The 26,409-nt window shown below is 53.8% G+C and overlaps 1 protein-coding gene across 3 annotated transcripts; it reads right to left on the bottom strand.

Moving 5' to 3' along the window:
* Positions 1 to 1,424: 1,424 nt before the first annotated feature.
* Positions 1,425 to 24,843, bottom strand: TMPRSS3 (transmembrane serine protease 3). Of its 3 annotated transcripts, none has more exons than XM_027585839.2 (13): positions 24,743 to 24,843; positions 23,214 to 23,346; positions 18,313 to 18,423; positions 17,365 to 17,481; positions 16,857 to 16,980; positions 13,171 to 13,296; positions 11,924 to 11,967; positions 11,033 to 11,198; positions 10,287 to 10,456; positions 8,467 to 8,562; positions 5,655 to 5,797; positions 4,871 to 5,023; positions 1,425 to 2,138 (listed from the first exon to the last, which is right to left on the bottom strand). In XM_027585839.2, the coding sequence occupies exons 1-13, from the start codon at positions 24,761 to 24,763 to the stop codon at positions 2,121 to 2,123; spliced, it is 1,422 nt and encodes a 473-aa protein (XP_027441640.1). In that variant the 5' UTR covers positions 24,764 to 24,843; the 3' UTR covers positions 1,425 to 2,120. The 3 variants fall into 3 exon arrangements, with proteins under 3 accessions (XP_027441640.1, XP_027441642.1, XP_027441641.1); XM_027585841.2 differs by lacking the exon at positions 24,743 to 24,843 and adding an exon at positions 23,902 to 23,945; XM_027585840.2 differs by lacking the exon at positions 4,871 to 5,023.
* Between the last annotated feature and the right edge of the window lie 1,566 nt (positions 24,844 to 26,409).

The following is a 26,409-nucleotide window of genomic DNA, read 5'->3' on the forward strand; positions in this document are numbered from 1 at the left end:
GACATGCATGCCCTGCACTTGCTTCTGCGGGTCAAGCCACCAGGGGAAGCAGCCCACCTGCCCTGTGGCATGTTCTCCGGGCTGTTTCTCTGGCTACAGGTCAGCAGTGCCCCACCCAGGACTTTGTCTCCTGGCTCCCACTCTAACCTGGCTGTCGGGCATCACGTGGATGTGAAGCTGTAGCCACAGAAGAAAGGAGCCAAATGGGAAGAGCTCCACCCATGGACCTGCTCTGGAGCCAGCAAAGGCCTCATGAGGACCAAACATTTCTAGGGGTGGAGCAGTCTACCGTGACTTTGAATGACTGATATGTCTCCAGTGAGTTCAAACGGGTGGGGCCAAGTCTCTTTAGACTCAAATGCTAATGAGCGTGGCTTTGCAGATGGCAATTGCATTAATTCCTGCTGGTACGATGTGCCTGGTACAAACCCAGCACATGCCCCACTGGCCTGGCACGTGGGCTTGGGAACATCACTCCCACTCACACCTCAGTTTCCTTATCCGCGGGACGGGACTAGTGAGAACTCCTGCCTCAGAGGGTTGTTGTGACGATAAAACGGTGCACACAGGAAGTGCGGTAGAGCTGTGCCAGGCGCACGTACACGCTGATTCATTGCCTGCCGTTAGCATTACTCAAGACCTTTTGAAAGACTGTAAGACAGCAAATATTTCCTAACAAAATTCAATAGTAATTAGGGTGATTGCTGAGCAGCCAGCCTGCCTCGGCGCTCCCTCTCTCCCTGGGCATCCCCGTCTCGGACACGCCGGGAGGCTCCCCGCAGCCTCTCCCTCCCCGGGCACCTGCTCGCTCTTGGAAACTCGTCAGCTTTCCTAGGGCCGCCTCAGGGCAAGGCGACAGATTCATATGTGATAACTTCATCTGTGGTAAAGTGCGTCTGGACAGGGATTGCCTACGAGCAGCTCTTCCCTGTTATGTGTGTGCCTGGGGGCCACAGAGGCTGTGTGGGTAACCGGGAGGGGTCTCTAACATTGCAGGTGCGTGGTAGGGTAACAAGGCCATGCAGAGATGCAGGGAAGACTCTGGCCTCTTGATGACACGTGACTGTCCACCGTGCCTTCGGCACCCCTGTGCGGGGTTAGGTGGTCCTGCCTCAGTCCAGCACCTTCTCATCTTACTCTGCTCCTGAGTCTTTTGGTGTAACTCTGATCTGCTGAGAAACCTGTTCCAGGAAGCGCCTGGGTGGCTCAGTGGGTGAAGCGTCTGCCTTTGGCTCGGGTCATGATCCCAGGGTCCTGGGATCGAGCCCCGCATCGGGCTCCCTGCTCTGCGGGGAGCCTGCTTCTCCCTCTCCCACTGCCTCTCCGCCCGTTCATGCTCGCTCTCTCTCGCTCTCTCCTTCTGTTAAATAAACACTTAAAACCTTTAAAAAAGAAAAGAAAGCTGTTCCGACAGAAAAGTGCAAAACCCACAATGTATGTTGAGGAGATCAAAGTAATCAAGGCTCTCCAGTTTAGCTCAGGATTGCAATGTACACGAGCGGTCAGGGTTCATTCAGACAAGCTCTGACGGAGGCCTTATGGGAGCACATGTCCCCGGGAAGCAAGAGACAAATAATGCACCAAGCACCAAATGCTACAAAGAAAGACTAGAGGTAAACCTTATGACTAATCACTGTAGATTAAGCTCCCACACGCGAAAAGGGCCCTTGGAAGTAAGAAGTCTGGGTTGCTTCCAGCGCCTAGGGATAAAAACGTGCAGTGACACTGGCCCCCTGTGGCTCTGGGCCTCGAGTCCTTACTGAGTACTTGCGTTGTTTGTATGGGATTTGCCTGTGTCCAGGGGCAGAGAAAACCAAGTGGGACAAAGTCACACCACGAAGGAGTTCCCACATCTGTTCTCAGCGAAGGTCACCAAGGAGCATCAGGCCATGTTCGCCCAACGCCCCTGGCGGCTTGTCGAGGTGCTGGAAGCCGGAAGCCGGTTGCTCTAGAGGTGGAGGGACAGAAAGGTGCTCCTTCCTTCGGCTCTGCGGATGGGGCCAGAAAGAAGAGCACCGAAGGCTCGCGCTCCCATTGCAAGTTTCTGCCCAGGGACCCGTGGAAGGACAGGGGGTCTCCATCACGGCAGGAAGTCAAGGTGGCCACCTGTCCCCTTCTGTTCAGGTTTTCAGGTCCCTCTAGAAATGAAAACACAGTCGTTACCTTCTTTTGCACTTCAAGCCGGCCTCCCACACTGAGATGGAGTGGGCACTTGCATTTTGCCACGGGTGAGCGTGGGCTGGTCCCCACCGTGCGTGGGGACAAAGGTGGCCTCTGCTGGCGGGCCCCGGGGCGTGTGAGACAGCACTCCCACCAGCACCTGCCTCCGCATCGGCTGTCCCTGACCTGGGGCACTTTCCCTAGTTGCCACATGGCCTTTCCAGCCGTCATGTCATGGTCCTGAGTCCCGGTTTGAGTCAGAACAGGTTTGTTTTAAGCCCTCATACAGAGCACAGTGGATGAAGGCAGAGATGACGCAGCAGGCAGTCCCATCAGCTCATGACCGGGCCAAGGCCCCTCGACCCGTGTGGGCCCTTGGAAGGTCCGTGGGCGTACTCAGAGAAACAACTGAAAATGCAGACCCCTGGAAAACCTCCCACGGGAAGGGAAGCCTCTTCTGGATCCTCGCCCCTCCCCGGGACACCTGAAGAGACTTGCTAAAGGGCAGCTCTCATACTGGCCCCCAGTGGACAGACCGAGGCAGCTGGTGACGAAGATGTCTCAGGCCTCCAGGGGGCCATCCAGCCGCCATCCGTCCAGCACTCGTGCACGTGCTCATCGGGGCAGGGGAGCATGGATCCAGGTGGGGGGAGGGGGTGGAAGCTCTTTTTAAGCCCTCCCAGGGAGCCACAGGGCTCCCAACGGTATTTCGGCAAAGTGTCTTCCCTTGAAGACCCCGTGCATCAGAATCGCCAGGGCCCTCACCCCACATCCCCTGATCAGACCCTCTGGAGAAGTGTCCTGGGAATCGTCAGGTACACAGGCAGCCAGGGAGGCTCCGGTGCAGGCCCACAGTGGGGATCGGCTGTGCAGCAGGTGCGAGGCTGGAGTCACAGTCTGCTGTCACCAGCTGCAGGGCTTTTACGAACGTGTCCTCCCCTGTAATATGGGGACAGCCCCAGGACCTGCCACCCAGGCCAGTGCTGAGGGAAACAGGGCAAGACATCACCCAGCACCGTTGTTGTTAGAAGGCTCCCAGGGGGACGTTGGAAACTTGACCCCGCCAGGCCCCGGCCCTCCTCCACAGCTTGAAGACGGGGAGCTGGTTTCCTGGACCCACATCTGTTTCAAACTTGACTTTCATGACAACTAGCTTGGTCCCGTGGACCGTCTGTCCCTGAGCGGGGCTGCGTGGTGGGAGCACCTCAGTGGCTCTGTGGGTGACTCCCCCTTTCCCGCCCTCCATCCCCCACAGCCCCGCGATCATCTGCACCTTGGGGTCCCACTCACGGTCATCAAGGCCACTGCAGCCGGAGGGGGTGGGGAGGGGGTGCTGCTCTTGCAAACATCTGTTCTCTTGCTTCCAAAGAGGTGGATGAGTTTGGGCTGCATTTTGTGCTTAAGAGTGTTACGTGTCCCTTGTGAGGCTCACTGGGCCGGTGTGCTGGCTCACAAAAGGAGTGTCAACAGGCATTTCTGGAAAAGGCGTGTCTTCTAGCATTGCTCTGCCGGGAGCGGCGCTGAGGGTAGAAACTATTCGAGGTCGCAGAGGATGCACAGTATGGCGGCTCAGCAAGACTACAAGCCAAACCAGGCCTCAGCCTGGAAAAGGGCAACCATGATGCAGCTTTTCCTTCAAAGCAAAAATTCCCAGAGGAAGTGGAAAGTAACACCCAAGACACATGAGGTGTTTGATGTCTTTTTTAGCCAATTGTTTCCAATTGAAAGGAACATTTTAAAAGGTCTTTGATCTAGGGACAGGAGCAGATTACTGCTTGCCAGAGACTGGTGGGGGAGGGGGGGTGGGGGGGGTGACTGCTTAATGAGGTTGCGAAAACGGTTCTGAACAGGGAGCACCAAAGCGTCCAGTTGCTGGCTATAAAGCACCGTGAAAGATGTTAGGCTACTGATTGTCCACTTTAAAATGGTTAATTTCCTGTTGCATAAATTTGGCCTTAATTTTAAAAACAAAAAGGCAAAACCCAAGTTCTTTGAAACTTGTCCAAGGCGTGACGGGGGCTCAGCATCGGAGATGAAGTCAGCAAATACTTGCTGGGTATCCACAAGGTAGAAGGCTGTGCTGCTGAGGCTCCTGGGTGGCCAGGCCCCGCTGCCCCTCCGGCCTGCCACCCCAGGGGTGGCTGTCCCTCCTGGCTGCCTGTGGCATTCCCTTCTCCTGCCTGCCCTGGTCCTGGAAGCCGGCCTCCCTGACCTGTCTCCCTCCTGTGGCAACCCCCTTCAGGGAGGCTCCCCCAAAGCCCAGAGCTGCCCCGGCCCCCTGAGATCAGAGACCCTCCGGCCCATCCCTGGCTCTTAGCAAGGTCCAGATTCTTCAGTGGGCACTGGGGGCCTGCAGGTTCACACCCTCCCCCACTGTCTGCACCCTGCCCACCCTCTACTCACGCCCATCGGACCCACCCCCTCCCCAGGGCCTCCGCGTCGTTCACCCCTTTTCTTTTCCCCACTTGGTGGAGAAAGTCTGTCCTTTGCATCCTGTGGCTGCCCTTGTGTGCACCCACCGCCCAGGACCACCCCCACGCCTAGCCTTGCCTGTGGGACTAGCCGTGCTTACGTCCAACACCCAGAGGCCACAGGGCACTGCTTGCCAGACCGACCCCTCAGTGTCGCACCTGACCCTGCCTAGCAGCCTTGGGGCCACAGGAAAGGACGCTGGAGGCGAATGACGGGGACCAGCGTGAGCTGCACCCACCTCCATCTGCTCGTGAATCCAGTCCAGGAAGGAGGTGATGCGCGTGTAGACCCCGGGCTTGTTCACATCGGCACAGCCGATGCCAAAGCTCGTTGCGCCCACCAACTTCCACACTCTCCTTTCCTGACACACCAGCGGCCCTCCGCTGTCTCCCTGGTTGGTGAGGAAATAGCACTGTAGGGGGTGTCCCTGGTCTCAGCACCAGGATCCCCCCCCTTCTCATCACAAAACTCAGGGCAAGGCTGCCTCCACGCTCACGCGCCCAGCCTCCGAGAACTGATGCTGGCACTCCCAACAGTGGGGTCCTTGGCCCCCCAGGGACGGTCTCCCCCAGCTGTCTCCCTGCCAGATTCTAGAGGCACTGAACCCATGAAGGTGGAGGCGGCTGCACACAGCCCGCGGAGCGCTCTAGAGGGAGGGTCTGCCCGGCCAGGGCTGGACCCCCACAGTGTTGGAGTCGCACTCACTGTGGCTCTGGAGGCCAGATGCACCAGTGCCCACCCGCCTGCAGCCCCTGCAAACTCTGAGAACCAGGGCTGGGGCGGGGGGCACCCTGCAGACTCCTCCCGCCGCCAGCACCCAGGCGGAATGGGAGCGCCGGGTAAACTCGGCTGGTGGCCAGGCAAGGGAGTGCTATCTTGAGCAAACATCTTCCCCACACCCTGTAAATTTGCTTTTCAGTCAGTCCCAGGGCAATGCCTGCAGTGGCCTGTCCCACAGGCTGGGTCACCGTCCAGAGCCTCCCCTGCCGCGGTGGCCCCCAGAGGCCACCAAGGGCCCCTACCTGACAGCTGTCCACTCCGCCCTTCAAGTAGCCGGCGCAGAGCATGGAGGGAGAGATGATGCCGCCGTACACATCGCGGTGGTTGCAGATCTTGTTGGAGATTAAAGGCACAGCTGCGTGGCTGAGGACCGGGGAGCCATCACCTGTGTCAGAGGGAAGGCAGTACATGCCTGAGGGGCCCTGCTGGGAATTCAGGGCATGCACCGGGGCAGGGGCGGGGGCCACGCCACCACACTCCCGTGGCAGAGAAGGCCGCTCCTGGAGGTGGCCGGCGCGTGGTCTGTGGCGAGCTTCCTGATGAGCGGGCCGGGCAGCCCATTGCTTCCCATCAGGGCCACGCACTCCCCTGAAGTGGCCAAAGCAGGAGGAGGCTGGGCAGCAGTAACCAGCATGGACCTCCCCAGGGTCCATCCTGGGCCAAGCGCTTGACCCACACCGGCCCGTTCGGGCCTCAGAACAATCCAGGTTACAAAAGGGAAACTGAGGCCCGTGCCCGTGAAGTTTGCAGGCAGAACATTCGTGTGGTCAGCAGAAATGTGTCCTCCCAAAGGTGTCCACTTCCCAATCCGGGAACCTTTGTCTGTGTCACTTTCCCCGGCAGAAGGGCCCCGAGATGGGGACACGGGCCTGGGCTACCTGGGTGGGCTCTAAATGGAACCGCAAGCATCAGAGGTGAAGATGTGATATGGGGGGGGAGCCGGGGGGGCGGGGGACACTGCCTGGCCCACTGTGAGGACGGAGGCGGGGCCACGAACCAGCAGGCAGTCGCCAGAAACCTAGAAAAGGCCAGGAAACAGACTCTCCTTCGGAGCCTCCAGGAGGGACCAGCCCTTCCAACACATGGATTCCAGCCCGTGGAGATGGATGACTCCTGACCTCCGGAACCGAAGATAATACCTTCCTGGGGTTGAAACCAATGAGTCTGGTCTTGCTGCAACAGCAACAGGAACTGATACATCTGCCGTTGGGTCAGCCCCACCATTGACCCAAAGGGATCCACACCTCTAACTTAACCTGTTTGTAAACCGGGTATCTTTATGTTTTATAGGCTGAAAGCAGGGCACGGCCCTATTCCCGTGTCTCTAGCACATATCAGCAGGTGGGGTGCGGGTCTACACTCCTCGAGGCCACATTCGAAGAGTTCTCTGAGTGTGAGCTGCATCCTGTTTTCTGCACGGGCTTCTCCAATCCACCCATACCCCACTTGCCTGGGGCCCACTGGCCAGAGGTTGGCTGAGAGTGGTATCTCTCCCTACTCGTCCCACAGGATCTGGTAAAATAATGAACTAATGTTCTGACGCCACAAGTCCTGGAGAAACAATGTGACTAGGGCTGTGGGGGGAGTGTGGACGTGGAAACCCCGACCTCCCACCACCTGGTCGTGTGAGCCCAGGCCAGGCACTCAGCTCCCCTCAGCCCCAGGCTCCTCGCCCTCAAGATGGCCATGAAGATAATTCCCCACCGAGGGGCTGCTGTGAGGCGCAGACGGCCTGGAGACATCCGGCTCAGCACCTGGTACGTGGTGAAACGGAGCTCAACGTGTCTGTGGAGGAAGCTTCCCATATAGGCAAGAGAACGTGGCAAGCCGCGGGGATGAGACCCTGCCCGGGGGAAGAGAACAAACCCTGTAGATCTGGGTAAGCCCCATGTGCCTTGGACGTTTGGGGCGGGAGGGGGGTTAGGCTCAACTAATAAGCCTCAGGAGGAAAATTCTGAACTTCCTGTATTGGGGTGAATTGCACCCCCCAAAATCATGTTCACCTGCAACCTTACAATGTGCCCTTATTTGGAGTAGGGTCTTTGCTGATGTAATTAAGGTAAGAATCTCAAGATGAGATCATCCTGGATTTAGGATGGCCTTTAAGTCCAAAGACCGGTGTCCTTATAAGAGAAAGGGGAGCGAGATTTGAGACTCGGGGCAGGGGGGGCACAAGAAGATGGGGCAGAGACTGGAGTGATGTGTCTACAAGCCAAGGGATGCCCAGGATGGCTGGAGCCACCAGAAGCTGGAGGAGAGGCCAAGGTAAGTTCTTCACCCTCAGAGCCTCCAGAAGGAACCGGCCCTGTGACACTTTGATCTCAGACTTCTGGTCTCCAGAGCTGGGAGAGAATGAGTCTCTGCTGGTTAAGCCTCTCCGTTTATGGAGCTTTGTTACAACAGTCCCCCTCCCCCCACCCCCGCCAAGGAACTCTTACATTTTCTACCCGAAGGAAAGGAATTGGTGGAAAACCTATGAGTGATGAGCACAGGTGTGCCCCACCCCGATGGAAGGATGGGCTGGGTTCCATTGGCATGCGCTGTTCTCATTAAGATGACTATTACCGTTACGATTATAGCAGTAAGTTTCCATACATCTGCTTCCTCTAATGAAAGAGCACATCTTCCAAAGCACGCAAGATGAAAATTCATCACCAGGTACAGATGTCTGCCTCCTGAATAACCCTTGGGAAGGGTTCTCTATGGGCTCCTTATGTACTCTGCTAGCATGGTGGCGAGGATGGGGGGGAACCGCCTGATGATTTGGTGAACATCTCCCCAACAAGGAGTGTCCCTAGTCCTCCTTTTCATTTATTTCTCCCTGACAACGTCTGCAGTTTCCCCAAGATAAGCGGAACCATGACTCTGACCCACAACCGCTCTGCCGAGAGCGTGTGTCCAGCAGCTGACCCGTACCCCCTGCCTGGGACTCGTGGGTCTCCCACGGGGATGCCACACTGTGACACGGGGGGCAGCGTGTCATGGTGGGCGTCCACGCTGGGCCTCGTGGCTCTGGGCTCCCTGGGCTCAGAATCTCGATTTCAGGTGACTGACCTCCATCCTCTGTGGCCCCCCATCCTGACGTCCAGCACATTTTTCCATCAGGAAAGTTTTCTTCGGAGTTGGGCAGGCAGACGGGCTGGATCATCTCTGTTGCAAGGGGAGACAGCAACCTCGAACTCAGTTGAAGCACTAGTCCAAGAAAACAATGACTCTCCCCAGTGTCCACTCTCCCAAAGAAAGGTCAAGCCTTTGGTTGGTCTAAAAGCTGCCAGCTCAGCACAGGGATCCTCCCCCTCCAGATCCTAACCTGTGGCACTGTGAGTGGGTCTGGACCAGGGGTGGCATATTTTCTGTGAAGGGCCAATTAGTAAATACACGAGGTTCTGTGGGGGGCCGCGTGGTCTGCCCCCGTGGCCTGAAAGCAGCCAGCCACAGGCAGTGGTACACAAACGGATCTGGTCGTGTCCCACCAGAACTTTATTCACAAAAACAGGCAACAAGTCCGACTGGGTCCTGGGGCCCTAACCTGCCCACTCCTGGTCTGGACCATGGGCACACTGCCTTACGAAACATCCCTCCATGGCTACTCTGGTCCCTCCTGGCACACCTGGAGGCAAGACACTTGCCTGTCCCCGTGGGCTGTGTCACATATACCCTCCAGCAGAGACAGTGTCACGGCTGCCATGAGGCTGTCTCGTGAAGACACTCTGAGATGCGCTAAGCCTTTCCGCATGGGACGGTAATGGAAAGGCAGAGAAGTGGTAAGAGCATTCGCTAATTTTTATCAAAGAGCAGATGTTGGCACCTCATTTTTTATAACCAAGTATCATTAACGATAAACGAACGCCACCATTACAATTTCTCTTTGCTTCTCCGGAAATGTTAGTTTCAGAGCATTACACATAGAACATGAGATGTGCGGTGTGATGAACGCACTGGTCCCGGGCCACGGTTCCGTGGCATCAGGGGCCTTGTTCGATGTTCCTCTGGGGACCCGTGCGGCTATATGCCGGGGAAGGCAAAGGGGGCTTTAATTTATTTAAGAGTAGGTTCGTAATCCTTTGTCTGCATCTGCAAAATGTTTGGAAGCTCTATCCTGTGTGTTCTGGTATTCTTGAAACTTTCAGAGGTTAGGACTAGGTATTTCCCAGGGAGACACTTGGTCTGCCGGATGCAGCAGCTAGCGGGGAGAGACTGTTTCTGAGTAGTTCAGGGAGCTGAAGATGCCCAGTAAAGACGTGGCCACGGGGACGATCCCCAGCTGACTGACCTGTTAAGTGGCCCTCTTTATAAGCCATGACCAAGACACCGGGCAGGTGCACCTCACCTCAAGAAGCTCTGGGAAGAGCTCTTTAACCCCACAGGGCCAGCAACCCCCTTCCACCACCTCGAGGCACCTGTGGCCTGGCCTGGGGGAAGTCCCTTTCATCTCCAGCCGGCAACAACGGGAAGAAAATGGCACCCGTGGGAACCCCAGTGGCACCAGACGAACCGAGTTGACCAAAGTAGAACCACAGGGTCTCTAAAATCAAACATCATCAGAGGCACAGCCCACAAAAGTAGGCCAGTCACACACAGCGAACAGGGTGACCACCTGCAGAAGTTGAAGAGGTATATGGACCCGGCGTCACCTAACGTGACAGCCCGATGTCCAGAATGCTGTCGAAAATTACTCGTTATACCAAGAACCAGGAAAATCACAACTTTAATGAGAAAAGATAATCAACCATGGCCAGCAGGGAAATGAGTCAACTCCTGGAATTGTCTAGCCAAGGATTGCAAAGCAGCGTCATAAAAAAGGCATCAAGGGGTGATTACAAATTCTCTTGAAAGAACTGAAAGCAACAGAGCAGCAGGAAACCCAGACCTACCGCTGAAGGTGAGCGGCCCGGCCAGCTTCATGAGGGCGATGTCGTTGCCCAGCCTCTTGGGTTTGTACTTGCTGTGGTAGATGATTTTTTCCACCAGATGGGAAGGGGCTGGACTGTCCAAAAGGGAAACCAGCCCCACCTGGATTGTCCAGGACTTGGGGAGGTACAGGCTGAAATGAGAAGGCGGAGAGTTGAAGCAGGAGCACCCCGTGCATTCCCCAGGCAGGCCTCGATGCCTTCGCCTCCAGACTTCTCAGCATCTGAGGGGTCTGTCGGGGCCCATTCTCCATCAGACAGCAGCCAAAACAAAAACAAAAGTGGAGAATTGACCTCTGGGGTTTGGAAGTCCTCCTGTGGTTTTTTTTTTTTTCGCCCGTGCTCACCTCCCCCGAGACCCTGCCTGGGAGGCCGGTGCCCACCCGGCCGGGGCCACCTCTCAGTCTCTTGGCCACAGCATGCTCCCCTGTAAGTTTCTAGAGGGAGGTCGGCCGTTTCCCTCCTGCAAGGAAGCTTCTGCCCAAAGCTTTCTACCTTCTCCGTAAGAGAGGCAGGTCTGAAATCCTTAGAATGAGCTCAGCGTCACCAGTCACAGCCAGCAGGGACAGTGATGGGTCCACTTCACTGGACATTACTTTGTGACCATCCGGTCGGTTTGCCCACTTTCTGGGCCTGCTGCTGACCACTGGAATCTTCCCCATCCTAACACGGCCCCGTCTAGATGGGGTCTGCGGGCGACAAGCACTCACTCATAGACGCAGTGCGCGGCAGTGACAATCCACACGGGGGTAATGACAGAGCCCCCGCACAGGTGATAGCCCTGGAACTGAAGGCTGGCCTGCCACGGCCACTGCATGAGCGAGGACACGTTTCCACCCACGATGCGTGAGCTGTAGCCCATTCTCAGACCGCAGACTGCAGAGAGAGAACAAGGGCTGGGGGTCGATCCCACAGACCTTTCTGGGGAACCTGCTGTCACACCCACAGACCATCCCCCCTGACAGCCTGCTGTCCTTGCAGAGCTCACAGCCCAGAAAGAGAGCCGGAGGGGGCGGGGGTGGGAGCAGACGTAGGGCGCAGTGGGAAGGTCTGGTGCTGGCAGCGCCCCTCCCCACGACGCCTATGACCGCCGTATGACCACCACTCACCAGGAGCACGGGAACCTTCTGCAGCCCTCTCCTCAGTCATGCAGGGCTACGGTGCACCTGCCTGACTTCTCCAGACCCCACCCCTGCAGTGTGAACCCTCCCTCTGCCAGGGGCGCCTGCCATGGGGCAGGGAGCCTGGGGCACTGACCAGCCTGGGCACACTTTTCCTTGAGGTGGGAAGGGGGAGTGGGAAGGAGAAAGTGACAGTGAGTCAGGCTGCTGGAGCCACCGCCGAGTGACAGGGCGTCACGGACCACGGTCCTGTCTGCGGCAGAGAAGTTGCTCCAGGCTGCCTCCCCACCCCCCGCCCCCCAGCCCGCTAATGGATGAGACAGACTGACGCTGCTCTCCTCCTCCATCAGGTGGGGTCTGCAGGGTTCCCACCTGGCACCTAGGACGGGGGGACCCCGAGCAGTCTGAGGAGGCGAGGGAGACCGGAGTCTGTGAGCGCGCGCGTGTTTCCATTTCTCTCTGCCACGCGAAATCTCTTACCTGCACACTTCAAGGTAACCACACGACCCGAGGCACACCCCTCCCTAAGGAGCAAAAGAGGAGGTTTACGGTCAGGGAAATGAGCACTTTTTTTCAACTTAATCTTGGGATAAAAGAAAAATGAACTCTATTTCCCTGCTGTTTAATACAGATTGCAATTTTTGTCCATATCAAAAAAAAAAAAAAACCACATGCGTGTGAGGTCACCCATTCCGAAACATTTGGCTACAGTGAAGTATTGTGCGTGTGGCAGGTGGCTGAGTGCCTCTGAGCTTTGTAGAGCCAGTTATGGGGGAGGCAGGAGGAGGGCTGTGGCATAAACATCACTGGCACCGTTTGCAGGTCAGCTTTAGCCCAGGCTTCTTCGCTGGCCCCTGGAGGACACAGAGGGCCCTTCGGACAGCATGGCAGGTGTCCTTGCAGCCTGGATCACGCTCCTCCCCAGAGCAGAGCTGTGATTGCCCCAGAAAGGACACGTGCTCGCCCTTGCACGGGGGGCGGGGGGGGGGCAGGGAATGTGCTTTTCTTAGAATCCACCTGTGTCCCTTTGTGACTTTCCCTGCCTTTAGAGCCCCAGGCCGCTCACGCAATCATGCACGAAAAAGGGGGGGGGGTCACTAGACGGAGGTTTTAGGACTTAAGAGATGAGCTGTCCCCACAAAGTCTGCGGTGACTATCAATTATGTGATGGACAGGCTGACAAGCTGTTGTTTCCCAGAGCAGAGAACACGCTCCTGGGATTTGGCCCAAAGTGCCAGGAGGAGCACATGGGGATGCCTGACTGCAGAGGCAGGGGACACACTAGGCTGTGGGCACCATCATTTACGGGCACCTCCTTTTACTTTTCTCACGATTTGCTGGGGGAAACATGGAATAGGAATTGTAAATGTTAAAGTACTCTGTAGACAGAGGCTACGTGTCTTTCTTAATCTCGTTCTTTCCAGTTTCCTTGTCCCTCTGCCCTTTTCCGCACACACCCCTGGGGCCCACAATGAGAACAGCACGACCCATGCAGCACTGCTTACCACCCTCTTCCCCCTCTCTGTCGGGCCATGTTCGCCTGTTCTGGGCTGCGTTCTTGCACCCCAACCAGTGCTCCCTCCACCCAGTCTAACTGAGGCGGCCAAGCCCCCACCTTGCATTTGGAGACACACTCTCAAGTCGCTTGGGTCCTCGTGGGGCCGTGCACAGCTCAACAGAGCCAGCAGGTGACGCAGTGCGGACCGCGGCACCGCCTGGCCGCTCACCTCACATACACGGAGTGGTGCAGAGCGCTCACTTTGTCATCGGGCAAGAGGTGATTGATGGACGCAAAGTCCCCCTGGAGCTGCTCCTCAAGCAAGTCCACCCTGAGGGTGTCTGAACTCACGTAGCTGCAAGTACATTGGAAACGCAGACCTGAAGTGTGAATTCACTCTGGGCTTCAAACCAACCAGTGTTCGTGTCAGAATAACTACACGTATCGTACTGGGGGGCTGTCATTCCCTCCCCCAACCATCAACAGCTTCCTCCGCTGGCTTAGGAAGGCATTCTAGATCTTGCATTGTCTGGGACCATGGACCCATCTGGCCCCCACCCCACGGCCCCTCCACCCATGGCAGGCTCTGGGCATGCGCCAGGGAGCCCACTTCCTGATGTAGCTAAGTAGCCCCCCTTGACGCATCTGGCTGAACTGACCTTTGCTTGGCCTGAAGCAAGCCCCAGAGAGAGCAGAACACGGAACTAGGCGGAGTATTTTCAGGCGGGACCAGAGTGGGGATGCTGGGAATCCAAGAGGAATAGGTGAGGGAGAATGAAAAAGCCAGAGCTGGGGCAGGTGCCCATCGGGGAGAGATGGACACAGAATGAAAGCCAGAGCTGGGGCGGGTGCCCATCGGGGAGAGATGGACACCGAAGGAAAAGGCTCAGGGCCCCTCGGCAAGTGTGCAAAGTGTCAGGAAACGGGTCTTCTGGAGAACAACAATAAAGAAGACGTGATCTTTAAAAAAAAAATCAAGTGTTTAAGGAGTTATGAGATGAGGGGTAGTAAATGAAAGGGCATCCTCCCCTTTTCTCATGGAATGAACAAAACATGAGGCAGCTGGCTCGCTTCACTCCCTAACACACCCGTTTATCACACAGGATTGCATGTGGTTACGGAAATGCCATGGCGGGGGACAGGGGGGGACTAGATGTAGAATACAAAGTGCAGTCGAGTTTGAGTTTGGAGAGCAATGACCCTCGCAGCCCTCCCGGGACGGCTCAACCGCCGATAGGGCAGGCACCAGGTGACAAGCTGATGAGCCGGAGAGCTGTGAGATGCACGGCGGCCCCGAGGGCCACCCCGGGATCCCCATAAATGGCCCAGCCTCCAGGTGGTCGTAACCACCCCAGCCACCAGCTCCCCCGGGGCGTTCTTGTGTTCCAGGCTCAGTCCGACGCGAACCTCGCACCGCCCTTCAAAGCAGGTGCTACTACTGTCCCCGTTTTGGAGGCTGAGTCAGGGAACTGGGCTGAGGACACAGGGATTCGAACCCAGGCAACCCGGCTTGATAGTAATCCCTTTGCTGTCATCCAGATAGCTGACATGGGGTACCGCCGAGCAGAGAAGATCAAAGAAGGGCTTTAAGGAGAGAAGTGGGAAGAAAAAGCAAAAAGGCTACAGAAGTAAATCTTGGACTTGAAGCACTGGTACAGAAGGGAAGAACGGGTTCCTAGGGAAGGAAGGCGGCCGCGCTGAGGGGCGGTCTGGGAAAACCATGTCGGCTGGACTCCCCCTGAGGGCACACGCCAAGCTAAGAGGGACCATGTCAGCGTGGCTGGGCGCACAGGGATCCGGGCCCTTCTGCACCGTAGACGGGGGCCTGGGCGTCCAGAGGAAGGGATGGCACTCCAGGAGGGAGAGGGAGGGGAGCCAGGAAGAGTAGGGGCGCCCCCAGTGAGTCCAAGAAAGGGCCTCCATAGGGAACAGAAGTGCCCGGGGAAGCTTTCAGCTGTTTGCGGTGGTGGTGGTGGTGGTGGTGGTGGTGGTGTGTGTGTGTGCGCGCGCGTGTGTCTGCATGAGGCATGTGAGTGTGCATGTGTGTGACTTAGTGTTTGTGTAATGTGGTGTGTTTGTGTACATATGAGTAATGTAGTGTGTGATATGTGTGCAGTGTGGTATGTAGTATGTGTATGATGTGGTGTGTTGTGTGTATACTTGTGTCTGATGTGGTATGTGTGTGATGCATGTGTACGATGTGGTATATGATGTAACGTATGTGAATGCTTGTGTGTGTTTATGTGGTGGGTGGCATTCACGGTGTATGTTTGTGTGCGTGTGTGCACGTGTGGTGTGTGTGTGCACGTGGTGTATGTGCGTGTGTGGTGTGTCTGTGTTGTGTGCGTGTGGTGTGTGGTGTGTGTACATGGGGTGTGCGTGTGCTGTATGCATGTGGTGTGTGCATGTGGTGCACATGTGGTGTGTGTGTGTGTGGTGTGTGCATGTTGTCTGTGCATGTGTATGTGGTGCGTGTACGTGTGGTGTGTGTGCACATGTGGTGTGTCTGTGCACGTGGTGTATGTGCATGTGTGGTGTGTCTGTGTGGTGTGCATGTGTGTGGTGTGTGTGGTATGTGTACATGGGGTGTGTGGGTGCTGTGTGCCCATGTGTGTGTGCATGTGGTGCGTGTACATGTGGTGTGTGTGTATGTGGTGTGGTGTGCATGTGGTGTGTGTGCGTGTGCACGTGCGTGGTGTGCGTGTTTGCAGTGTGGTGTGTGCATGTGTGTGTGCATGTGGTGTGGTGTGCATGTGCACGTGTGTGTGGTGTGCGTGTGTGGTGTGCGTGTGCATGTGTGGCGTGTGCACGCGTGGCGTGTGCATGTGTGTCCGCACGTGTGTGTGCATGTGTGGCGTGTGCATGTGTGTGGCATGTGCGTGTTGTCTGTGCATGTGCGTGTGGTGTGTGTGCGCATGGGGTGTGAGGCCCCTCCTCCCTGTCTGCGAGGGGTGAAGTCTACATAATCCTGGGAGGCATCTGTGTGGGTGGTTTGGCTGTTGTCACAGGGCTGAACTGCCTGAATTCCTGAATCCAGGTTGTCACAGGTGAGAAGGAGGCGGTCTCAGGGACACAGGCTGGGGGACATTGGGGTGTCACGGGCACTGAAGAAAGGAGCTGAGAGAATGATGCACCAGATCTAAAAATTGAGGCTCCCTGGATTCCAAGCAGTTTCCGGCTTTAATGCCCAAGTCGGGGAACTGGGCTGAGGACATGGGGATTCAGGTGCAAACACCCAGGAGCCTGGGAACTCAGAGAGTCTACCCGCTTTGAACCCCGGGGGCCAGGAGCAAAGGGGGTTGGGGTGCCGTGGTGGGAGGCCACAGAGGACAGCAGGGCCGGGGGTCAGAGGAGGGGCCGGGAGAGAGGAGGAGAGAAATGTGTCCCCTCGGCACAAAACGTCACGTAGACAAAACCAAACGCTGGAAAGTGAAGACCCCACTCCCAGCGCTGTCCCTCCTACGTGTTGCCAAACCACTGTTTGAAGTGATTGTGTTTTCCCTAAATGGCTGGCTTTTCAAACTTGGGTCTTTGGGGCTCCTGGGAAGTGTGCGCACACATCCGTGGGGCCACCGGCACCCGGCGCATGGGGGCCACGTAGCCACCCTCTGGCTATGGCCTGAGCAGCTGGCGGCTCAGAAGTTCTCTATTTCCTGTGTGCATCCGGGGTCCTGTCCGGACCATGAGACACCCCCAAACGTGCCCCTTCCCGTGTGACTGATCAAGCCGCTTAGCAGGCGGGGGCTTGGTGTGCCCACCTGGGGCGCGAGGATGACATCAAGGTTGCCGTGGGGATGCGGCATGACGGTGAGCAGCCGCACCCCGTAAATGCCCCGCTAAGAGGTGGCTCTCTCTCTCCCCATTGTCACCACGATCAAATGCTTTACCATCAGCAGGAAATGTTCTTTACGTTACCTTGGAAAGCCCAGCTGGGCACAGGCGACGTTAGCATGGAGGCCTCTCCAATCGTCAGAGCACATGGTTCTCCACGCCGCGGCTGTGAACACCTGGAGCACTGCGTTCTGGCCGCTCACGCGGACTGCCCGGTGCACAGGACGGTCAGGGTGTGAGCGGCCCGCCGAGCCTGAGCCCGCGGGCAGAGATCGCTCCGCAGCCAGCTCAGCTCCCTGCTCTGCTGAATCTGTCCTGCCCCTCGCCCGCAGCACCCCCACCCTGCAGAGCAGGGGCCGTTCTTACCGCCTGGACCCCCTGAGGTGGTATGTGTGTTCTCCCCCAACTGAAATTGGACCCCATGTAACAGTCCTCCCCCGCCCCGTGCTCCCAGCTCAGTCTCCCCTGGGGACGCGTGGCAGGTGGGTCACAGGTAAGGATGTGCGTTGAGAGCGGCATGGGTCTGGGCCCACTGCACGGATGGGCAAGGTCAGGGTCGGGCTGTCCTCCACCGTGAGGAGCCTGGCCTTACCACACCGGTACTCATCCTCCCCGTCTCTGCAGTCTGAGACCCCATCACATCGAGCCGTCAGGTCGATACACTTAAAAGATGAGCGACACCTGTACTTTCCAGAACAATCGAAGTGGACTGAGGAAAGGAGGGGACAAGGGCGTCAAGGAAGGGCTGGCTTCTTCAGTGGACGACACTAACAACCATCCACTGGCCACGGGACCTTGAGCTTGGCCATCAATAACGAAACCTGCATTGAAATTGCAGCCTGTTTCCCTCAGCCCAGTTTCTGTTCCAAATTCCAGAGGGTGGGGCTGCGGCACCCCACTTTGTCTCACCGTGGCCTTGAGCCACAGGTCTGGGGCTCAAGGTCAAGAAAGAAAATGCATGGCTGTGGGCCGACTGGCTAAGCCAGCTGAGCAAGGAGTTCCAGAGTGAGGACGACTCGGCCCCCAGCCTACCTCCTATTGTCTCCGACCCTGGGCAAGAAGAGAAGGGACCAGGGACCACACAGCTGAGCAGGTGGGCCAGTCATTTGAAAGAGAAGAAGAGATATTGTTCCCTATCAGAGTCCATCCAAATGACTCACTTTCTCAAAAGCCACATGAACCTTCTTTTTAAAATAGCAGGTAGGCTTGGCCTTGCATGAATGGCCTCCTTGTGTTCTCCCGGCCCCTCACCCCCTCCCACCCGCAGAATCCTATTTCATCAGCTGCCTTTCAGTACTTCTAACTGGGCAGGTTCCTTGGTGACAAAGCCCCGTGCACGGCCAGCAGCCCCTCCTGGGCCCCAGGCTGGCCCTACATTCATGCAGGCAAAGAAAACTCAAAGTCAGCAAGCCCAAAAGACGTTTGCCTCCAGTGATTAAGGCTGGGTGGCAGCACCCCGCCGGTGTGAGCGGGGAGCTCATCAAAGTTTAAACGCCTGGACAGGCATTCGAGAGCCCACTAAATAATGAATCGTACTCACCGCCCAGACCGATGGCCAGTGCTAATATCAAGGCAATGATCCCAACGACAATGATGGGAAAGAACTTCAGTGGGAGCAGGGACAGCAACTGTGCCGCAACCGCATCTGCGTCTGGAAACCGAGAAGGTGGGGGAAGAGCAAAGAGCCACAGAGCAGCGGATTTGAATAAAATAAAACTCAAAATTGAGCTACCCATCCTCTCTCCCCTCAAAGCAGAGAATGTTTTGGCCCAAAGAAAGTCGCCGTAGTGAGACCAAAGGCCACCCCTCCGGGGACACGTGCTCCAGAGGCTCAGCCCCATGCGCTCCACCCCTGACCCACTTGTGTCCACGCCGGGTTAGGGGCTGGTGCTACTGACCGAACTGTGTCCCGCCCCACCCCTCAGAATGTTGAAGTTTGGACCCCAGAATATCATCTTATTTGGAAATGGAGTTTTTACAGAGGCCATCAAATTAGAACAAAGCCATCGGTGGGTCTAATCTCATCGGACTGGTGTCCTTTAAAAAGGGGACAGTTGAAGCCAGACACAGACATGCATAGAAGGGAATGGTGTGAAGAGACACAGGACACCATGGGAAAATGGGGGTGATGAACCTACAGGCCAAGGAACCCCAAAGATCATCAGCAAACACCAGAAGCTGGGGAGAGGCGAGGAAGGGTTTCCCGCAGGCTTTAGCGAGAACACAGCCCTGCCGGCCCCTGGGCTTCAGTCTTCTGGTCTCCAGAACCATGAGACAATGGACCTGTGTTGTTCTAAGCCACTTAGTTTGTCGTCCTTTGTCTCCGCCGCCCTAGGAAACTGGTAGAGGAGGGAAGCGGAGCCCAGGTCCCCAGAAACGCTTCCCCACAGAGGGCGGTGACACGTAAAACCCAAACAGGGTACTCTGAGGAGAGGGAGGGCTGGGGCCCCTGAGGGAGTCACCAGATGATGTAGCAGCCCATTCTCCGTGAGTCTGGTGCATGGTGACACCAACAGCCTCGTCCCAGACTGTCTCCCTGAGGATGCTGGCAGAGCAAGCAGCCTTAGAAGATAGAGATGATGTCTCTCTCTAGAGCAAGGAGCAGGTTTACTTATTGTCTGGCTTAACAAATACAATGTCTTCCTTTGGGACAAAGTGTGTGCAGGTCTGCTTGCACTCCATTATAAAAGATTTGAGTTGCCTTGGTTCTGGGTTCCTTCGTGTGATGCAGACCCCCTGGGCCTGCAGAGTATCCCTGGGCTGTTCCGCACCACCTCCGTGGGGCTTGGCGGGCATGGGTAACTGACTCGTGGGGCTTGGCGGGCATGGGTAACTGACCCGAACAGGATGCATGTGCTGCTTGTTCCACGAGTAACAACGTCCTCCGTGTCTGACCCGGGAGTCTCCTGTCTCCTGCCAACATCCAGCAAACTGGGCAGGCTGATTTGTTCGGTTGCACGTAGGGTAAACCCCAGACCTGACCCAGTTCTTGCCGAAAGAACCAGACAGATTGGATGAGAAAGAGGATGCCCTATATAAGCGTCACAATGCCCCAAAGTACAAGCATCTCTGGGCAACCAGGAGAATTTCCATCAGCACATTTACTCCAAGGAGAACAGGCCCCTTCATGCAAGCTGTCTCATCAATCCTGAAAATACACCTATGCCAGAGTTGTCCCCACAGGGGACAACTTCCCTGTCCCCAGGGAAGGTGGGAGTGTAGGAAGGGCAGACAGCCTTCTTCCCAGCACACGGTTACTCAGGACACGATGTCCCTCCCTCTCACACCCTAGGCTTAGAGATGTTGAGCTGAGAGGGCTCCCACAGAAAGCCTCCCGAAATCTCCCCTGGCCTGTCTTTGGAAACCCACAGCTTCACCCTCTGGCAATAAAGGGTGTGCTTATAAAATGGCCAATATCATTCAGGGCTCCTTAAAGAAGAAAGAATTTGAAGACAAAAATGGGGGGGAGGGTGGGAGAGAAGGAGAAGAAGAGTAAGAGAAGGAACGAGGAAGAGGGAAAAGGGAGAAGTTAGGGAGACTAAGGAAAGGCACGCAGTCCGTGGCCTGAAGGATGTAGAACGAGGAGGGGGAGGCAGAGGGCAAGCTCTTTGTCTTGGCCACATTGAGCAGGCAATTTGCTCTGCAGCTGTGTTCTCAGAGCCTAGACCAACACCCGGTGTGCAGCAGTCCTTGATAAATAGAGTTGACCCTTGAACAACGCAGGTTTGAACCGTGCGGGTCCACTTACACGCGGATTTTTTATAATACCGTACCTCAAATGTATTTTCTCTTCCTTAAGATTTTCCTGATAACACGTTCTTTCCTCTAGCTGACTTTATGGTACGAACACGCTGTATAATACGTGTAACACACAAGATACTTGTTAAGTGAGTGTTTACGTGATCAGGAAGGCTTCTGGTCAATAGTAGGCTATTAGTTGTTAAGTTTTGGGGGAGCCAAGAGTTATAAGTAGATTTTTGGCTAGGTGGGGAGTCAGCAAACTACTCCCACCCCTGTGTTGTTCAAGGGTCAACTGTATCAGTCAATGGAATGGATGCATGACATCATGATAATGGAGGTTGTTTTATCTCAGCATGGGAGACCAGTTCCTTCCAGGGCAACCAATTAGTGGTCTTGAGTTTACAGAGCAGACTCTTCTTTCCAGCCTTTCCCACCCCCAGAAGCTTGCACCAAATTAATAACTCCCCCTTACCGAGAGCCCACACTCCACTTACACTTTAAAAATCAGCAGGAACCCCAAGAATGACCTCTTATCATTTCCAGTTGCTCTGTGTCTAAGAGTTAGATTTAGGAAATTCATCCTAATTATAGATTCCAAGATTGCTGCTCAATTAGAACCTTTGTCTCGTTCACATTTGCCCCTTTACAGCTCAGCTGCCATGGTGCCCTGTGGGCACTACCATGGCCCCACTCCCCCTCCTTGTTCTGTCTTTGAGAGCATGCCTGGAATAAAAAGCAAAATGCCTAGCAGCTTCCCAAAAAAGAAATGCAAATGATCAACCAGCACGAAAAAACCTCCAACCTCTCTGGGAATTTGAAAAACTGTAAATCAAATGTAACTATATATCAACCTCACAATATTTATTATGATTGCTGTTGTAGCATCGCCACTGCAGCCCAAAGTGAAAGGAAATGGACCTCCACTTATAGTCAAGAGGAGTATACGTTGTATAAACTTTTTGAGAGTCAAATTGGAAATACGAACCAGAAGGCTTAAAAATGGAATTTTTGACCTAGTAAAACCACTTTCAAGAATTTATCTGAAGATGCCATCATTGATGTACATAAATTTCTACCTATATGGACACTTAGAGAGGTGGCATATGTAATACTGATGCGCGGGAAGCAGCCTGAACGCCCATCAGAAGAAACTGGTGATAGAACACATGTATAGAGTTAGTTCCATGATGGGGAAAGGGAGTTGGCAAACCTCCTCTGTAAAGGACCAGTTAGTAAATATTTTAAACTTTATGAGCCATATAGTCTCTGTTGCAACTGCTCAACTCTACTGTGGCATTAAGGCAGCCATAGACAATAGGTGAATAAATGGATGTGTCTGTGTTCCAATAAAACTTTATTTATAAAACCAAGGAGTGGGCCACATTTGGTCCATGAGCTATAGTTTGCCAACCCCTAAAGAACATTTAATTATTTAATGCCATGGAAAGAAGAACATGATATTGTTTCATTTGGGGGGGAAAAAAAGCTTCAAAATAGAATATGCCACTTCCAAAGGAAAATACAGGTGTGTAGATCAGAAAAAGGCAAGAAATCCAATACTAAAGCACAAATAAGGTTATCTCTGAGTAATGGTAAAATTGTGGGTAATTTTTAAAACTCTTTTTGATTAACTGCGTTTTCTAAATTACTATAATGAACAATACATTGCTTATTTATTTAAAGCACTACTGAATTCCCACTGCTAGGAATTAATCATGAGGAAATAAGCAAAATTAGCAGAGGTGAATACGTATAGCGTCATTCAAGCTCATCTTATCTGTACTATAAAAATATTAGAAACAATTGTATGACAAATGAGGATTTGAAGAACTATGTAAATTACACATCTACTTGATGGAATGTTGTGATGTTATAAACAAAAGGCATACATAAAAACCAAGCAGCACATGGGGAAACACCCGTCTATACCTACAGTGTGCTTGAATGCGTACTTATGGGCAAGGACAGAAAGAGAATGAAGGCAAACATAAAAACCAGGTAAATCTTGGGGGTCAGGTGATAGCAGGGTATTTCTTAAATATATATTTATGTTCATTTTTTTGCGTTGTATTTTTAAATTATGTATCCTTGCCTTTTCTTGGAACCTGTCCTCCCGCCTCCCGTATTCTCTACCACCCCCCAACCTCAATTGTCCAGAGGGTTTAAAAGGAATCATTAGGGCGGCCCCCGCTCCATGCTTTCTGGAACCTCAGCCAGAGCCCCCAGGCAACCCCCGTGCTGGCCCCAGGGGTCAGCATTCCGGCTCACTGTTCCAAGTCCTGCATTTGAGACCTATTTACAAAACCAACTCTCCTTGTTGCTCAGAGCAACTCTTGTCTCCTGCTGTTGGATTTTATTCTAGGCATCAAATACCTTCAGCAATGCCCAGCTTACTCTAAGTTTCCCAGAAGAGCTGATGAACATTGGTTCTCAGGACTTTCTGGGGGGCTCGGAGATCTTCTGGCAGGACCTGACCCCTCATTCCCAGGGGCAAAGGGAGCCTCAATTTCTGAAAACCTCCATCCAGGGAATGCAAGCTTCTGTCTCCAGGAGTTGGCAAGGGGCTGAACAAGAGGATGCCCCTCTCTAATGCCCCCCTCTCCAGGGTTCTATAAACCCAAGGAAGTGCAAGCATCCAGCTTGTGGGTGTGAGAAATCCTGGTGAGGATGTCCCCAGAAATCACACCTGGTTCCACTTACCTGGTGCAACAGGACTTATTTTCAAATCGTCAAGTCCAAAAAGTGATCTGAAGGAGAAGGGGGCTTCCGCGGCAGGTGGGTCAGTCTCCCCCATGGTGACTATTTCAGGACCTCTGAGGTTTGGCTCCACCTCCTTCACCAGGAAGAACAGAAAGCGTTTGCTCCCTTATTTACAGTTGTAGTGTCCAACGCATCTTTGTCATGTTAAATCTTTGAAATCCAACAATCCACATAAAGCACATTCAGTACCCGTTAATCAAAAGTATGTGTCCAGCGAGAACGCGTTTTTTTTTTGTTTTTGTTTTTTGTTTTCTGAGCCACAGCAGGTAACAGAGAAACTTCCGGAGTTAACGAAAAACTATGAACTGAATTCTGCTAAAATAATGACTTTCTCACTGTGTATTCCTACCAATCTTAAAATCAGTTGACTAGCAATCTTTAGAGATACGCCCTTTTACGATTTAGAAATTACTGTACCTTTATTTTTCAGAAGATAAATCACTTTCAAAGCACTTTCCTTCTCTTTTTTGCCGTTGTTCTTTGTCCCACGGAAACTCAACCCTTTGCCTACACATGCATAGGACACATATGATAGGACACCTATCATAACCATAAGAAGTTTTTCATACTCACACAATGTCCACGCCCAAAAAATGTAGATGGCACCAGGGAGGGGACAGACACTCACCCACAGTATGTGTAGTTTTCTGTAAACACAGCCCTTCCCTGGCTCTCGCGGGCATGACCTAGTTAAGGATGAAAGTATCCGTGCCCTCTGGGTGCCCAGTCCCCCACACAGCAAAGGGAGGAGCAGCTGGGGACCAGCTATGCACCAGCTTGCACCAGCTACACTGGGGCTCTGTTTCCTCCAAGAGAATTCCACCCATCGCAAAGCCAGAGAGGTCAGAAGCCTCTGGAAATCATTCCTGTAACTCTAAGAGGGGCGGAGTGAGCAAGGAAATGGCGGAATGTTCCCAACTAAATCCCAGCTCACCCTCCCAGGTATCAGTCAGGCATGAGTTCTCTGGGAACCTGCTTCTTCAAAGTAGGTTCCAACAGGCATAGAAACATAGATACTTAAATCACCCATTTTCAATTTCTGTTTACTGGTTGTAATGTTTGAGATTCAACAAGAAACTATTAAGCCTTTTAACACAAACTCTCTCTTCGTGTTGCTTCACGTGGTCTTAGGAAAATTGAAGCGAGAGTTATGCACTAAAAATATTTATTTCATTTCCATCTCAAAAGTGGCTCTGAAAAGTATCTTAGAAAACTAGTAAATTCACATCCGGATTTTTGCTTTTGATTCCTGCTGATACTTGCCGCGTACTATCAGCATGTGGCAAATTACGCAGCTTAAATATTTATGATCAGAATAAGAACAAGTGGTAAAATGCTTCCTGAAACCTTGAACCTAGGCATGGAAGTCCCTTCCCAACCAGGCCGTCGTCGGTCGGTTTCACAACACTGAGAAACGTTGAGAAATCCTCTCTCAGAAGCATCGTCTCTCCCCCACCCACTTTACTCACCATTTCTGGGGCCGCCATCATTAAAAGCAGAAATATTTTCCTTTTTCATTATAAAAGCCAGCGTGATGGTAAGCAGGCTGCCAACAGGTTCTACCAATCAGGAAATACTTCCACCAAGTCACTCAGCCTTGTCGACTCAATCATCACAGCACACAGCATTATCACGGGCATCTGTGTAACCCGACCTGGATGTGGCTATCAAGAGGCCATTGGTGGTAAGACTGCAGAGACCGGGCAGGGGAAAAATGTGACTTGCCTTTAATTAGTAAGTAAGGTAAGCAAACCTTTTCAGAAACTTCACGTAAGAGTCTTGGGAACATAGACGCTCCTTTTATAAGAGAACAGATAGGTCCTGCCCGGTGCTGAGCAAGCACACCGAGAGGGGCAGGCAAAACGCTCTGGCAGGGGTTTCTATCCCGAGGTGTGACTGACTTACAGCTGCTCTGCAGACAAAAGAGAGGGGACCTGAAGTTGTTCTCACAGTGAGCACTCCATAGAGACACTTCACACTCCATTCTGCAAGGGGCCTCTGCATTCTGAGGGGTTTCTGCACACAATACAGCTTTAAGATGTTTTATCAGGGGAGAACACAGCCCTGCTGCTGTGGGCAGGGAACTGAGCCCCTTTGGAAGTCTAGTGGAGCAGAGCTAGATGCATTCATTTATTCACCAAATATTTATGAGCCATCTGACATGAGCCAGGCATCTAGACTCAGAGCAGATGGCAGAGAGGACAAAGCATTCATCTGTGGTCTCAGGTGATGACAAATGCGAGGAAGAGATGAGGCTGGGAGAGGCTTAGAGAGTGATCAGGCAGGGTGGCGGAGGAAGACTTCTAGGAAGAAGTGGTATTTCAGTGGAGACCTCATTGATGAGATAAAGAAGATCTTATGAGCTAAGAGGGGAGATTGTTCCAAGCACAGGGCCATCAACTCCAAAGGTCTGGAGAAGTTGAGCTGGGGGGTGTTGGAGGAACCCCAAGAAAACCTATATGCTTGGAAATTGGCAGATCATGGAAGGCCTGAGCCATTGGAAGGACTCTGGTTTGGTTTCCATGTGATGAAAAGCCACCAAAGAGCTGAGCAGGGCAAAGTCAGATCTATGCATGCGTACCAAGTGTAGGGACAGAGGTGAATTCACAGAAAGCCAGCAGGAAGGTACTAAAAACCTGGGCCACCATGGCAGTGACTTGGACCAAGATGCTGGTGGGGCAAATGGGGAGCAAAAGCTGGATTTGGGATTTTAAAGATAGAGTTGGCAGGATTTGCCAATGACAACAATAGCTAGAGAGATATATTCAGCCACTTGTGGTTTAACCCAGTTTTGTTTTCCTGCCTTCCAGCACCCGCCCACACACCTCTCAATGTTTTTGGATTTAAGACTGGGGATCCTTCAAGCTCATACACCCCTCCCTTACATCTTTCTTAACTGCTCTCGCTAGTCCTTGAACGAAGCTTTGCCTTCAAAGACAGGGATAGAAAACTTAGAACTTACTTCTTTCTTTGTTTTCACCTGAGTGCTATAGGTGATGCCCCAATGGAGTACGACTCTCAGAGGACAGTCTAGAATGTATCATCGTGGCACTTGACACAGTGATGAGTGTGTGATAGGCTCCAGGTACATGGATGAGCTGATCATAAACTAAGGTGGCGGAACAATACTGAGTAG

Source organism: Zalophus californianus, chromosome 1 (genome assembly GCF_009762305.2).
Source record: "Zalophus californianus isolate mZalCal1 chromosome 1, mZalCal1.pri.v2, whole genome shotgun sequence".
NCBI lineage: Eukaryota > Metazoa > Chordata > Mammalia > Carnivora > Otariidae > Zalophus > Zalophus californianus.